At 40.9% G+C, this 15,320-nt stretch overlaps 1 protein-coding gene across 12 annotated transcripts in view; it reads right to left on the bottom strand.

Moving 5' to 3' along the window:
- The window catches only part of TTLL5 (tubulin tyrosine ligase like 5), a 325,193-nt gene that overhangs the window by 97,033 nt on the left and 212,840 nt on the right, over window positions 1-15,320 (bottom strand). For all 12 annotated transcript variants that reach the window (XM_057543387.1, XM_057543385.1, XM_057543396.1 and 9 more), the window contains one exon: window positions 7,649-7,844. In XM_057543387.1, coding sequence (XP_057399370.1) covers window positions 7,649-7,844 — 196 coding nt within the window. The remainder of the gene's footprint in view (window positions 1-7,648; window positions 7,845-15,320) is intronic.

Below are 15,320 nucleotides of genomic sequence, written 5' to 3'. Positions count from 1 at the left end.
TGTATGTAGGGCTTCCCTGGTGGCACAGTGCTTAAGAATCTGCCTGCCAATGCAGGGGACAAGCGTTCAAGCCCTGGTCTGGGAAGTTCCCACATGTCGCGGAGCAACGAAGCCCGTGCGCCACAACTACTGAGCCGGCACTCTAGAGCCCGCGAGCCACAGCTACTGAAGCCCTCCGCGTGCCTAGAGCCCATGCTCCGCAACAAGAAAAGCCACTGCAATGAGAAGCCCGCGCACCGCAACGAAGAGTAGCCCCCGCTCGCCACAACTAGAGAAAGCACACACGCAGCAAGGAAGACCCAACGCAGCCAAAACTAAATAAACAAAATAAATACATAAATTAAAAAAAATAATAATAATAAAAAATAAAAATAAAATGTATGCAATAGTACATATAACTATTAGTTATTGAATGCCTGAATATTATCAGAGAGGTAGTATAGAGCATGATAGCCAAGAGCTAGGATGCTGGAGGCTGACACCCCTGGATTCAGAAACACCAGCTCTTCCATTTATTACTTTTGTGAGCCTGGGAAAGTCACATAAGTGATGCTCTGTTTTTATATCTGGAAAATGGGGCTAATAAGAGGGCAGCTGTGAAGATTCACTGTGATAACACAAATACTACTCCAGGTTCAGTGCTTGGCACATGGTAACACCCTGAGGAATATAATCCTCATGAAAACCCACAGATATACATTATCATCACCATATTAGAGAGAAAGAGACCGAGGTTCAAGGAAGTTCAGATAACCTGCCGCAGGTTATGGGCTCAGGTTTAAACAGGATTATCTGACTGCAAAGCCTGTCCACAGTGCCTATTTTGGAACAGCTGAATGTAGTTTTACATGTATTATTTCACGTATTTTCAATGTCTTTTCATTAGGTAAGAAGAAAAGAGGGGCTTCCCTGGTGGCGCAGTGGTTGAGAGTCTGCCTGCCAATGCAGGGGACACGGGTTCGAACCCTGGTCTGGGAAGATCCCACGTGCCGCGGAGCAACTGGGCCCGTGAGCCACAGTTACTGAGCCTGCGCGTCTGGAGCCTGTGCTCCGCAACAAAAGAGGCCGCGATGGTGAGAGGCCCGCGCACCGCGATGAAGAGTGGCCCCCGCTTGCCACAACTAAAGAAAGCCCTCGCACAGAAACGAAGACCCAACACAGCCATAAATAAATAAATTAAAATAAAAAATACTGTTTAAAAAAAAAAGAAGAGTTTGGCTTGGCAAAATCCGCTAAATCAAATGGTTCTAAGAAAATCATAATCATAAACAAGCTATAAACTAAGTGTTATATGAATTCCTGATACAGGTCAGAAGGAAATATAAAATTGAACAAAAGATCCCAAAACCAAATGAAAACAAAAACACAGAGCAGCAGTACGTTACGACGTTCAAGTCAACCTGCTCCAGGAGCTGCGCCTGAGGTCGTGCCCACCCCCGCCCCCCACCGCAGCCAACCTTCCTCCCAGGTACTCTGGTTGGAAAGGCGTAAAAAGACTACCCCTGCAGAGCCAGTCTGCTTGCCTGGTCTCCCTGTGCCGCGCTGAGGGGCTGGCGTGTTATTGCTGGCTGCCTGGAAAGCCCGGCGCCTGCGGAATTTCTCTTTCTTTCCCCTCCCCTACAACACAAACACACAGCAGCTGAAGGCCTGGAGAAACAGTATTCACTGCTGCAGGTGGGGCAGAATTTTTCTAGACACATGCAATGAACTTTTAGGAGCAGAATAACAAGACTTGGCTGGGTTTATACGGGAATCCTTTCCACACCTGCGAGACTGCGCTGACACACAAACACACACACACACACAGGCCGTTAGCAAAAAGCTCATTACACTTGGCCCTCAAGATGTTGCCATTGTACTGAAAGGCCCCTTCAGGTGAACACTGAGCTCTCCCCCCCTGCCCTGCTTGTCTGGGGACATTAGTCTGTTGCCCCTCACCGAATCTAGGTTAGTCTGGTGAAATTGGCCATCTTGGGATGGGGGAAGTAAAGCACAGACAGAGTGGAAGGATTAGAGGAACTGACGATGCACGGTTTTTTCCTACCTTGAGTTACCTTACGATGTTGAAAATTAAGTCTACTAAAAATTGAAGGGCTTTGGAAACCAGCGAAAAATTAAGATGCACTTAAAATACCCTCTCTCCCCCTTTGTTGTTAAAAGAAATTTCAGCAGTTCTTCCTTGGCCATCAAAATATCCTTAATTTTTCTGCTTTTGGGGCTTTTTTCAGTCTGGAGTAGGTAGAGAAGAGAGTGGGAGGGCAGGAGATGGGGGTTGAGAGCAGAGGTTTAACAAAGGATCACTTTAACAGAAACTACTGAGTAATCGCTCTGCCCTGGGCCAAGAATAACATCAGCTCAGTGTTGGCAATTAGAATCAGGTCAGTCGGGCCTCATAACCGGTGTAGCCCTCCTCACAGACCCCAGCAGGGAGAGCTACTCATGCTGATGTCACCAGCAGTCACTGCTGCCCAAGAAAGTCCCCCCACTCAGCTGACAGAAAATGTTTTTATCCTTCTCCTTCAGGGGCAGGAAGCCAGTCTGAGAAGGAAGTGGGAAGCAATGAGGGAAACCGGAGAGAAGACACATTCAGATGTATCAACACACAGAGTCACTGTACCATCCCTAGAATACCAAGATCCTGCAATTTCCTCAACTATCCTGGAACTCATTTTAAATGAATTAATATATGTAGGGCACCTGGAATAGTGCTTGGACCACAGTAAGTGCTTAGTAAGAGTTGGCTATTCTTACTGAAACAAAGAGGGAGGAATCTGTCCCATTACTTATCTCTCATCCATCATAAAACCTAAATCCTGGGAGCAGTGGTTGCTGAGCAGAATGTACCCTGATAAAAGAATGAACAGGAAGTTTTCAAGTTTGGAAAACTTATTTATAAGGAAACTGTAGTAGATGAAGTGAAAAAGATGGAAACAAAGTTCCTATTAAAAAAAAAAGATTGCCTGAAATTTTATAAGGGCAACACTAAATTTTAACAAATCCAGCCTCCCTTTCAAAAGACAGAAGACAAATAAAAAGGAGACATTTCTAATCTCTTTCTCTCTAGCTTAATGGTTCTCCAAGTGTGGGTCCCAGAAGAAAAGGCTTAGCATCATCTGGGAACTTGGAAATAATTGAGGCCCATCCTAAACCTACTGAATCAGAAATGGGGTCAGGGAAGCAATCGGTGTTTTAAGAGACCCTCCAAGGGGTTCTGTTGCTCAAAGCCAAGGATCTGCAAACTACGGCTTGCAGGCCAAATCCAGCCTGCCATCTGTTTTTGTAAATAAAGTTTTATTGGAAAACAGCCACACTCATTCATTTACATATTGTCTATGGTTGTTTTCATTCTACCATGGTAAAGCTGAGTAGTTACCACAGACCCTATGTACAGCCTGCAAGGTCTAAAGTATTTACTATACGGCCATTTACAGAAAAAGCTTGCTGACCCTTGCTCTGATTTAGAATGATTTTTTTTTTAATTGCTAGTTTTACCCATCAGTGTGTAAAAGCTCATAGTTTCAATTTTGTCTTATTTTGTTTATCATGCTCTCTATCAAATGGACTGGATCACACCTATTTCCTTGTACCTCTGGCCCTGGAAGCCTCCGCCAATGGCTCCAGGTGACTTTCCTCTCCCATGTCCATGCTACAGGACCAGTCTTTTGTAGGGGTGATTCGGTACATGAAAATTCCTAGATTTATGAGTGAAATGCTAGACAGAAATGAGGATCAAAGCTTACACTGCATGAATGGTTAGAGATGCCCATTTCCAAACTCATATCCTGAATCAAAGTTTTCCTCCTTGAAATTAATACCTTCAAAAAGCTATCTGGGCTTCCCTGGTGGCGCGGTGGTTGAGAGTCTGCCTGCCAATGCAGGGGACGCGGGTTCGGGCCCTGGTCTGGGAGGATCCCGTGTGCCGCGGAGCGGCTGGGCCCGTGAGCCACAACTGCTGAGCCTGCGTGTCTGGAGCCTGTGCTCCGCGACGGGAGAGGCCGCGGTGGTGAGAGGCCCGCGCACCGCGATGAGGAGTGACCCCCGCTTGCCGCAACTGGAGAGGGCCCTCGCACAGAGGCGAAGATCCAACACAGCCAAAAATAAAAATAAATAAATAAATAAATTAAAAAAAAAAAGCTATCTAAAAAATAAATTAATTAATTAATTAAAAAAAAAAAGCTGGCTATCTAAGTGCAGAAAGGATGGAGAACTTCCTCTGCATGTAATGCAAGAAAGGCTGCATGATTATTTTTCCAACAATATTTTTAGGAGATCACTATGAAAGGCACTGTCTGTCCATGTATGGTGTGATATGATATAATATAATATAATATAATATAATATAATATAATATAATATAACATAATATAATATAATATAATACAATACAATACAATACAATACAAGGCCCCTTTTAATGTCCTGGTCCATAAACACATCTCTCTTGTGAATGAATACTAGGTAAATCAGATTTCAATTCTACTCACTGCTCTCAAACAGGCAATTAACCAAATTGTTAGTTATATCAATGGCTACCTACACTTTAGAAAATTGAATCCAAAGCATAAGAAGTTTATCAGAGAAACCATCTCTATCTAAAGGGGTTAACCCAAGGATAGACATATAGGACATCCTGAGAAGGCAAACCATGTTTCAAGCAATCATTTGGTTGTAATTATAAGGGTCAGGTCTACCACAGTTTCAAGGTGAGCGAAATACACAGGCCTAAAAATCTAATAGGGCTTTGCTCCTTCTGTGGAGTGTTTCTTAATGTCCTCTGAAATAAAGCGCTCTAAGTTACTATTCTTCATGTTAGAATGCTTACTATCTTATTTGCTATTTTATTAGTTATAAACTCTTCAAGCTAATAGAATTTAGTTTCTTTCACTCTCCCCCACAGTCCCAAACTTCACGCTTAGTCATTTTGACCTAAATCAACTGTGGATTAGAAGAAAGGGGGAAAAAATAAAATGATGTTATAAACATATATAAAATTATGATAAAAGATTTTCTGTTCCCTCTCCAGAAGACACGAGATAACTCCCTTCTTGGGAGTGCTGACTCCTCCCTAAAACAGGCATTCTGACAGATTCTAAAAAACATATTTTCCATATACTTCATAGTTCAGTGAAACTCAATCAGTATAATCCTCAGTAAAAAAAAAATCCACACAAGAATAGCAGTACTCTGAATTTTCAAAGGAATGTGACTTGCTGGAAGCTAATCAAAAGAATGAGAAGGACTTATAAATGAAGCAGTTTCTAAAAGTGAAAATCAGCAAAACTGTCTCTCTTTCCTCAAAACCTCAGTGCTCTGCAAATCACCTCCTTTTTAATTTTTTTCTTTAATCATCCACCATTTCAAGGTATGGAAGCATTAAAAGGGACCAACTGTCTAGATGCATTAGAGCCACAGATTATACTCAAACAAGGGAAATCAGGCTATATGTATTTCCACTATCCAGCATCTGATTAAGTTGGCATTCTTAAGTAATCTGAATGGCAGGGGGTTCAGAAGTTTAAAAAGTTTTAAGAAATTTACACAGATTGAAAAAAAAACTAAGATATACTGTGGAAGAAAAATTAAAATTGAGTTGTTATTGCTAAGAGGGCTCTCTAAAATGGAGCCAGGAGGCCATTGAGGAAGTGTGACTCTTGCACATCTCAGTAGGGATGGAATTTGAACTTCGACCACTTCTTGTCTTAACATAGGAATCCAGAACATCTGCCCAATGTTCCAGAAACTCAAGATACTTAGTGGACCCTTACACTCTAAAATAACTTGTGATAGCCTATTTATTTATTGGACCCTTACCCTAAAATAACTCATAACTGCCTATCCTTTAAGGATAAATACTTCCTTTCGTGCATCAGGATCAATCATAATTCTTGAACAACCTTGTGGCTTTTGCCTTTGTAAGCCCCTGACTTTTTTCTCTTCCTTGGAATAATCTTTTGGTATTACCCAAATCTGTCTCCTGAATTGGAATCCTTAAGACCCCAAATAAAGCTCTTGGGAATTCCCTGGCAGTCCAGTGGTTGAGACTCCATGCTTTCACTGCCGATCGCTGGTCAGGGAACTAAGATCCCTACAAGCCGTGCAGCATGACCAAAAAAAAAAAAATTTTTTTTTTTGTTTGCAAACTGGCCTAAATGCCTCCGCTATCCCAAAGACTATTTAAATAAGGAAATTTCTACATGGCAGAGGGTAGTGTGATGATGCTATATTCCATGCTTTACAGATAAGAAGTCTGGATTTTTCTCCAGTAAAAATGACCTAAAAAGCTACTTCACAAATGCCTGGGGACTTCTCTGGTGGTGCAGTGATTAAGACTCTGCGCTCCCAATACAGGGGGCCCGGGTTCAATCCCTGGAACAAGATCCCACATGCTGCAATGAAGATCCAGCATGCCACAACTAAGACCTGGCCCAGCCAAATAAATAAATAAATAAATATTTTTAAAAAAAAAAACAACACTTAAACAAATGCCTGCACTTACGATTTCTCAATTACAATGAATTAACATAATATACAGACTATACTATCACAGATAAGATGATTAAGTGATGAATGACACTGAAAAAAATAAAAATTTCTCTGGACCTGGACGGCAGTTGAAAAAACAAAGAGAGAGAGCATAATGATAACTGTTTTATTTAGAAGAAAAAAAAAACTTGGGAACATTACCTTAGTCTTTGAGTGAATATTAATTTTGCACACACTAATGCACACTACATGTTTATAAAAGCAAATGACAAGAGATCAAGCTGATATAAGCTATTTCTTCACACAACCAAATATCAGGGAAGCTCACAGAATCAGTACGGATTCAGCCCAGCAGAACATGTAGAACATGGTAACTGATTCTAATGATAATCCTGAGTCATCAGGAAAAATTTAAGTCTTCACAGCCTGACTTTTTTGTGAAGTCATCCTTTCTCTGTAATTGGGGCCATACTGATTCGCTAGTGCAATATACTTATATAATTCCCTTACACATATACTCAGGAGTTTGTCATTTTATAGACAGTGAGTAGGGAATTAATATTTCACTAGAGTGTAAGTTCCACTACAACAAGAATTTTTGTGTCTATTGTTACATTTTTGTATACATTGTTCTATGTACAAACTGTTGAACCAGAAGACCAATGACCTAGATTAAGACCATTTCCTATAAGAACTTGAAAGTTATTTATTCCTTGAAAATCTTGATAGGCCATAAAGGATTAATGTATGCTTAAATAGACCAAATCAATGAAGGCAAGGAAGTAGTACGTTTAGAAAAAAATCTTTAAAATGCTAGCTTTTAGGTATCTGGGAATTAGACCCTTTGGGAAATTACTGAACTAAGATCAGGCAACAGAAAGGGTAAATAATACAAAAGAGATTTTTGTGGAGGAACATTCATTCAAATCAAAGAAAGAATGTCAAAATTGGTTCGAGATCACTTTCCCACAAAGCCAATGTATGGATTCAGAACATTTCTTCCTCGTGGGTAGATTCCCCATGAACCGTTCAAGCCATGGTGGCAGTGGTAAACTTTTGAGAAACTATCCCCACATTCATGAACAAAAAAAAAAAAAAAAAATTTTTTTTTTTAAACCAGCAGAAGGAAGATATTAGCACATGGAAAAGCCTTATCTTGAATTACCTGGTGCCGGGCTCGACTCTGGTCCAGAAGCTGCCGGGACTGAAGTTTTTGCTGTTCAAGTTGTTGCAGGGCAAAATGGAGTTGGTAGCTGCCTGCTGTGGGGTGGCACTTGTGCTGCGGGACCACCCCTGTAGCCTTGCTAGACGCGTTGTTCTTTACCTCTCCCTCCCAGGCAAAGCCACCTGTTTGGAGGCTCCTGAAGAGAAAAGAAAGCAGATTTCTTAGAATGGTTGTGTCAACAAAGAAGGTAAGGAGAGAAATATTTCGGTTATTTTTCCTTTATAGAACTGAAAACAGTTTGGAGTTACAAATCTGTTTGTGGGATAAATTATCTGACTCGTCTACTAAATCGCAGCTCCATGAAGACAAAGGCGGGCTGCTCTGCTCTCCATTCTATTCCTAGCGCTTGCCATAAGGCTTGGCACGTGTTCAGCGCACAAAAATATCTGTTGAATGTTAAATAATTAAAATAGCAATTTCACTCCTCTGTGATTGCCAAAAGGACCTCCAAGAGGAGCCCAGAGAGCTTCAAATGAAGGATGGTAGGTTATTTTAAGGTAAGAACAGAGGAACAATCATCTTCTCTAAACATCAACTTCAAAATTATAGGGGTGAATTGTGCAAGAGTCTTGGTTTTTCTTAGCCACCCATTAGTGAAGTACCTAAATTTTTAAAATAAGTGTTTATATTTGAGCTTATGTCCCCATATCATGGGATAACATAACTGGTGTGAAAAGATACATATTTCCTTATTCTGAATTCATCTCATCAGGGTCCCCAGCCAGGCTGACATTTAGCCTACACACATTGAAGACATTATGCTAAGTGAAATAAGTCAGCCAGACAAGGGCAAATATTGTATGATTTGTCCTAGAATAGTTAAATTCATGGAGACAAAGTAGAATGGTGGTTGTCCGGGGCTGGGGAGACAGGGGAATGGGGAGTTATTGTTTAATGGGTATTGAGTTTTACCTTGGGATGATGACAGAAGTTTTGGAGACGGATGGCAGTGACGGTTGCACAAAACTGTAAACGTACGAAATGCCATTGAACTGTACACTTAAAAATGGTAAATTTTATATTATGTATTATTTTACCACAGTTTTTTTGAAAAGGTCCCCATTTATTTTTAGAACAGTCTTATTTGGAAATCCTTCCATCTCCTTAACATTTTGGCTATTCATCTCTGAACCTTCTTGAACTACCTAGTATTTTTGTTTTTTTCCTTTTAGAGTTACAGTGACCAGAAAATTGTACATAGAAGAAACACAAAGAGTCTCATAGTGAACAACCTTATCCCAAAACCTTGGTGAATGGTGCTTAGAGAAATAAAACAGTGCCTAATTCAAGAGACATATTCATAGTGATTTAAATCATCGTGTTATTCTTCCCTTTGTAAATATCCTTTGGTGTTAATGGTCATTTCGGTGGCAGAGATGCAACAACACTGGGGTGAGTTTACACAGAACCTTCCTGAGTCCTGACCTACGGCTGCCTGGTTATTAACAGCCTGGGTCCTTGTGACCTCAACAGAGCCCTGTGGGAGGGAGCAAAGTGGGATGTCTTCTGAGGCCAGAAGCCCACGCTCCTCTCTTGCCTGGGGGGACCTCTCTCTCATAGCTTGGTCATTTTGGGTCTCTGCTTTGGTTTCTCTACCTCTCTCAAAGAGATTTCCAGACACAGAGTTAAGGGAAAGTCTGTGTAATATATTCTGAAGTCCATGGATGAAAGGTTTTCTACTCACATAATCTCACCTCTGATATGTCACATCCCTTGCTCACCTCCTCCCACAGTTTGGCTCCCACAGTTCAGCTGCACAATTACACACATTCAGCTAATCTTCCTGGAGAACAGTACCAAAAAGCTCAGAGCTTGCTTATTAATTTTTTTTTAGTATGACATTTGATCTTCCGTGATCCCTCTTGAATTGTCTCAGTGTGCGTGTTATTAGACATGATTTTTCCCAAGGGGCTTCTAGAGATGTGAGGAAATGTGGAGACCAAGGATCGCATGTAAATAAATACCCGACTATGTGAATAAAATGTTAATATTATTCACAAAGTGAAGTGTTGAGTGGGAGTCAAATAGGACTTCTGGGGTTAAGAAGGGAGGGGCCAGAGGAAATCATGATCTCTGTTCTCATTAGTGAGGGAAGAGAAAAGCTTACTGAAGATACAGCAAATAGCAAAGGGAACTGAGTGAGCTCTGAGTGGAAGGCCAGGCAATGGAGCAAGGTATTCAGGTGTAAATGAAAAGCAGGCTCAAGGCAGGAGTGAGCTGATCCAATGAACACATGAACACAGGGAAGAGACAGATAATAGAGCAGGAACTGCCTGGATGAATAACCTTGAGATTTCCATACCAATTAAGGCAGGAATTTGAATCTAGAATGAAACTATTATTTATGATAACCGGGCCCAAGGTTAGAAAATTCATCAATTGTGATTCTGCGTCCATTCCTGGCTTGCTGGTTACAGAAGTTTGTAGCCACAAGAAGCAATCCAGACTTCGGGATTCGATATTTAAGGATTTATATAACTATGTAGCTTATATCAGAATTCACCTCACGGGCCAGCTAGGTTGGTTTTATTTTCTAAAAACTGCTTTAATAACAAATATTCCTGGCAGGCATTTACTTTAATGCCTTCTTGCTGTACTCAGAAATCACAGTCTGTAACTAGGCCCCCTTATTTGGAGGTGACCAGGGACAGAGTCTCAGCAGGGGTCTGTGCATATGTAAGGGGCAGGACAGTGGGCAAGAGAAGATCAAACGAGGGACTTTGGATAGAGGAGGTTTATTCATCCAACTGCATACACACTGAACAGACTGCAACAACATAAGCTTTTGTAGTGAAAGCTGTTTTTAATCTCATCAGTAACATAAGTGCAGTCTCCAAGTCACAAAAAGAAGTTGCTTAAGCAAGTGGAGGCTATTAGCAAAGAGGAAGGAATTTTTACAGTGCAACACTGGATGGGTGCAGGAGTGCTCAGCTGTCTAAGGCAATGTGGTCAGTGCCATGAGAAACTTGCTTGCTTTGAATTCCAGTGGGTGTTACTCAGGCCATGGTATCTCACAGTTAAAGCACAAGCCTTTGGGGTTTGCAATATGCAAGTGTTGTAATGACTGACACGGAGGACGCCAGGTGCACTGTTACTTGGGTTTTGCCTGAGATTATATATCGACATAGTCCTTTCTATGGCAGCTATGAGTTTCCATTTCCATCCAAAATTCCATTCCATTTTCTTGAACCTCAGTTCATTCTAGTTTACTAGTAATACATTTTCTACTCCCACCAAACTTTTGAGATTCAAGTATTCTCTATAAAATTCAGTTTCTATGTTATTCTTTGCTCAACACTAAAATATAATATTGCATACATTCCCTATAAATAACTTCTTACACTTTTTTATTATTTCTAGAGTAGGACAGACAGACTCAAAAGAGTTAGCTGTGGGAATGCTCTGGATGTTTAACAACTGATTCAAATTCAAAGATTCAAAATGAACTATGCTGTGTTTTGTCCTGACTACATATGCAGCTAATTGCCGACAATACGGAGAATTTTTCTAAACCACACATCCTCTTATTGGAACGTTGTCTTACTGTCTGTATTACACCGTGGCACTGCAGGGCTAAATGTTTCTCACCATCACTGCCCTTCCTGCAGCATGCCCTACCCCTCCAACTTCTGGCCAAAACACACTAAAGGGCTGTATCTTTCCCTCTGGTTTAATATCTGTTCCATCAAATGGATGTTGGTTGTAAGGAACTCGAAGGAAATTTGTAAAATGCACGGGTCTTTAGCAAAGCAAAACCTCCTGAGCAGGCTGTTGCCCTCTTCATAAAGATATGCTTTCAGTGTCAAGATTTCCCAAGAATGGGGAATTCCCTGGTGGTCCAGTGGTTAGGACTCCGTGCTTCCACTGCAGGGGGCACGGGTTTGATCCCTGGTGGGGGAACTAAGATCCTGCAAGCTGCGCGGCACAGCCAAAAAAAAAAGATTTCCCAAGAATGATGTGATGTCTCAAGAGGGTAGGGTAGGGATGAGACGGAGGAATGTGACAGCTGTACAAAGAGTATGATTCCGCAGTCCATTTCCCCAGCTTCCTCCACCCAATCTGAGCAAAACCTGAGCGACCACGTACGAGGACGTCTTTGCCCTCTTCAGGGTGTTGGCAAGTGTGTGGGTGTGCTTTCAATTGTCCTAATAATGGGTGTGGGGGATTACTGACATTTAATAGGTAGAGGTCAAGCGTGTCAAATGTCAAAAACTATAAGGAAAAGCCAGCCCTGTGCTAGGAAAATATGTGCTTCTCAAAATGCCAATGGTGCTTCTAATGAGAAACACTGTAAGGCCATGAAGGAGGTGCTTTCTGGGGAAAATCTGACTACTTCTTGGTAAGAAAGCATATCTACCCACTTCCATGGCACTTATTCCACTACACGTTATGGAATGTATAGATATTCAAGGATGGCAGAGGCTACATTTTCTTTGCCTATAAATTTTCAATCTCAAACAAAGTAGTTGGGACACACAGTAAGTGCTGGAAAGGTGCTCTAAATGCCAAAAATCCTACAAATGACAGAAGAGCTCCCACGAGCTGTACAAAGCAGTGCTGGCCAGAATAAGGAAGCTATGTGATCAGAGAGTCATAACAAAATGTGGTGGGGAACTCCCTTAGCTTTGGGGGGTATTTCCAAGGACAAAATCAGAGTGATTCTTCATGGAGTGTTGTGTGTCCCATTCCTAATCCTTCCCAGGGCAGCTGGGGTTGGATCATATCTACAAAGACCAAATGGATAAGGAGAGTCTAGACAGTTGCTACTGCGGCCTTTATTATATCCAACTTCTCTATCTTTTTTATTCTTAAACTTTCTTCTTCTGTAAAATGGGAATATGATAATAGTACCTATTTCATAGGGTTATTGTGGGGATTAAAGAGCTAACACAAGTGAAGGTACAGGCACATAGGAAGGGCCCCAAAAATATACTACCACCACCACCATTACTACTATTATTACTATTCATTCCCCTCCCAAACAATTCCATTTCACTGCTGCCCTACAGTTCTTTGAATTAGTATATAGAAAACATAAATTTGGCCATTTTCCACCAGAGGATTCTGTGTTGCAAAGTTAACACAATCTAGTCAGGAGTACAGTATTTGTTGTGAGGTCAAAAGTGCTCCAAGTTACTAAAAAGAAAAGCCCTGATGTATAGTGTATCCAAATGGTTATTATAATTGTATTGCAATGCTCTATGCTGAGGACTAAACAGGTTATCTGGCAAGGGATGGATTTGCCTCCTCTTCAATCCACCAGTGAAGGGGGCATCTATATAATCTACCCTTTTAAGCAGCCAGTTTTCTGCTCAGTCCTCCTTCCTGATCCTCCATTAGAGCCGATCATCTCAGAGATTGAAGGTGTGATCTACAAGCAGCCATCAGTCTACCTTCTTCTACTCTTCACTGGTGATCTCAGAGAAAGGACTTTCTGTTTACACTGCCTGTTTCTGTCCTAACATTCTCCCCAGTCTTTCAGCGTGGTTTCCATCCATATAAATATAGTGGCTTCCTTTTTTTGTTCTAGATGGTGCTCAAGGGAGAGCGAGAGTGAACTGGACAGGCCTCTGGAACTCCTAAAACTCATGATCCCAAAGGGGAGTCCTACCCTCCACTTTCAGAAATAATGAAATAGAACCCTCTCTATTTTATTATAGCACCGTCATTCACCATCTTGTAGTTAAATCAAAGGCAAAAAACAGAAAACATTCAAAAGTTTCTGTTGGACTTCTGCTTCTGAGCAAGTAGAAAGTTTCAAGAGACTGTCACTTTCACCTTAAAAAAATAAGCTGAATAAGCTGCTAAATCATACTTATTTCAAACCTAACAAAATGCCGAGGACATACAGTAAACCTAAATGAATATAATCCCAGGAAGTGACAAGCTCTGCACTTTTAGCCAGGATGGCCCCCGGGAGGAGGAGGAATGTGTCACAGACGGGGGTTAAGGCACTACCAGCTAAACTTCTGACAAGCTTTTAACACCTGCATGTGGGCTGGTATGATATTTTAGAAGCCCCAGCACAGAATGGATCTGTAGCCACCCATCAACTCTTTCATCAATTGCATGGGGACACTGAAGGCTGGGGGATGGGGAGGGACTGATTAAAGTCCCTTTCAGAGAAACTGTGGATATTATTCTTTGACCTTCACCAAAACTCAACACGTAGTAGAGTCTAAAAGTTAGTACTGTAGAATCTGAAACCAGATCAATGAGCTTTTCATACTCTGTTGGTCTATCTTGCATTTTGAATGGATCTTGTATCCATACAAGATTTTTGTAACATCAAGCATTAGTCTTTAGGAATACTGGTTCACTGAGTTATGCAGACCTTCCAAATGTCGACATATTTCATTATACAATATTAAAAAACCCTATTTGTTAGTATCACTCCAATCTCACCAGAAGAAAGGTATCAAATCCATAGTGGTGAATATAAGTTTTTCAAAATTCTTTGCACAAAAAGATCTTTAGAATCTTACTGGTGGTCCCATCCTGGCCCCAAAACATTTGCAGCCAGAGGTGAATTTAATCTAATTAAAGCTACAGCAAAGTCCAGACCCAGCTGAATTATCAGATTGGCTCAACCCCTTCTCCCTCTGCCCCTTTCCTGCACATTGGCAGCCTGAAAAAAGGATGAGCATGTCTTTTATTTTTTTGGGGGTGGGGGCGGGGGTGTGTGTGTAAACATTATTAAGTAATGTTTAAGTAAACATTATTTACTTAAGTCTGTGGTTTTACCTAAAATGTCCAGCATACGATTAGTAATTATAAAAGACATGCAGAAGCAACAAAATATGACCCATGTGAGAAAATGGTCAATAGAAGGACACTGAGAGGTGTTACAGATGTTGGACTTAGCAGACATGAACTTCAAAATAACAATGATAAATATGTAAAAGAGTCTAATGTAAAAGGTGGGCAACACATATAAACAGATGGAGGATTTCAAGAGAGAGATGAAATCTTTCAAAAAACAACCAAACAAGGATCCTAGAAATGAAAAAATATAAAATCAGAGATGAGGAGTGCATTCAAAATGATTAACAGCAGACTGGACACAGTAGAGGAGAGTATCTAACAGGTATAAAATTGGAATCCCAGCAGTTGAGAAGGGAGAATGGGGCAGAAGAAATATTTAAAGAGATTAGGGCTGGGAATTTCCAAAGTTGATGGTAGACATTAACCTAAAGACCTAAGCAGCTCTGCAAATCCCAAGCAGAATACGTACAAAGAAATCCACATGCAGGCAGATCACAGTCAAACTGCTGAAACTAAAAATAAAGAAAAAAAAATCTTAAAAGCAGTCAGGGTGGCGGGGTGCTTGGTGGTAGTGGTAATATTACATACAAAGGAACAACAATGCAAATGATTAGCTGACTTATCATTAAAAAATGATGGCCAGAAAACACTGGTGAGCTATCTTTAAAGTGTTGAGGGGAAAACAAAAATAAAAGAACTGCCAACCTAGACTTAAACATTTATACAATACTGTCAACCAACTCAATCTATTTGATAATTATGGAAAACTATACCTAACAACTTCAGAATACATATTCTTTTCAAGTGCATGTGGAACATACACCAAGACAGTCTAAATGCTGGGTCA

The sequence above is a fragment of the Balaenoptera acutorostrata genome, chromosome 3, assembly GCF_949987535.1.
Source record: "Balaenoptera acutorostrata chromosome 3, mBalAcu1.1, whole genome shotgun sequence".
NCBI classification, from domain to species: domain Eukaryota; kingdom Metazoa; phylum Chordata; class Mammalia; order Artiodactyla; family Balaenopteridae; genus Balaenoptera; species Balaenoptera acutorostrata.
Note: the sequence above shows the minus strand (reverse complement) of the source record. Positions and strands in the feature narration are given on the sequence as shown.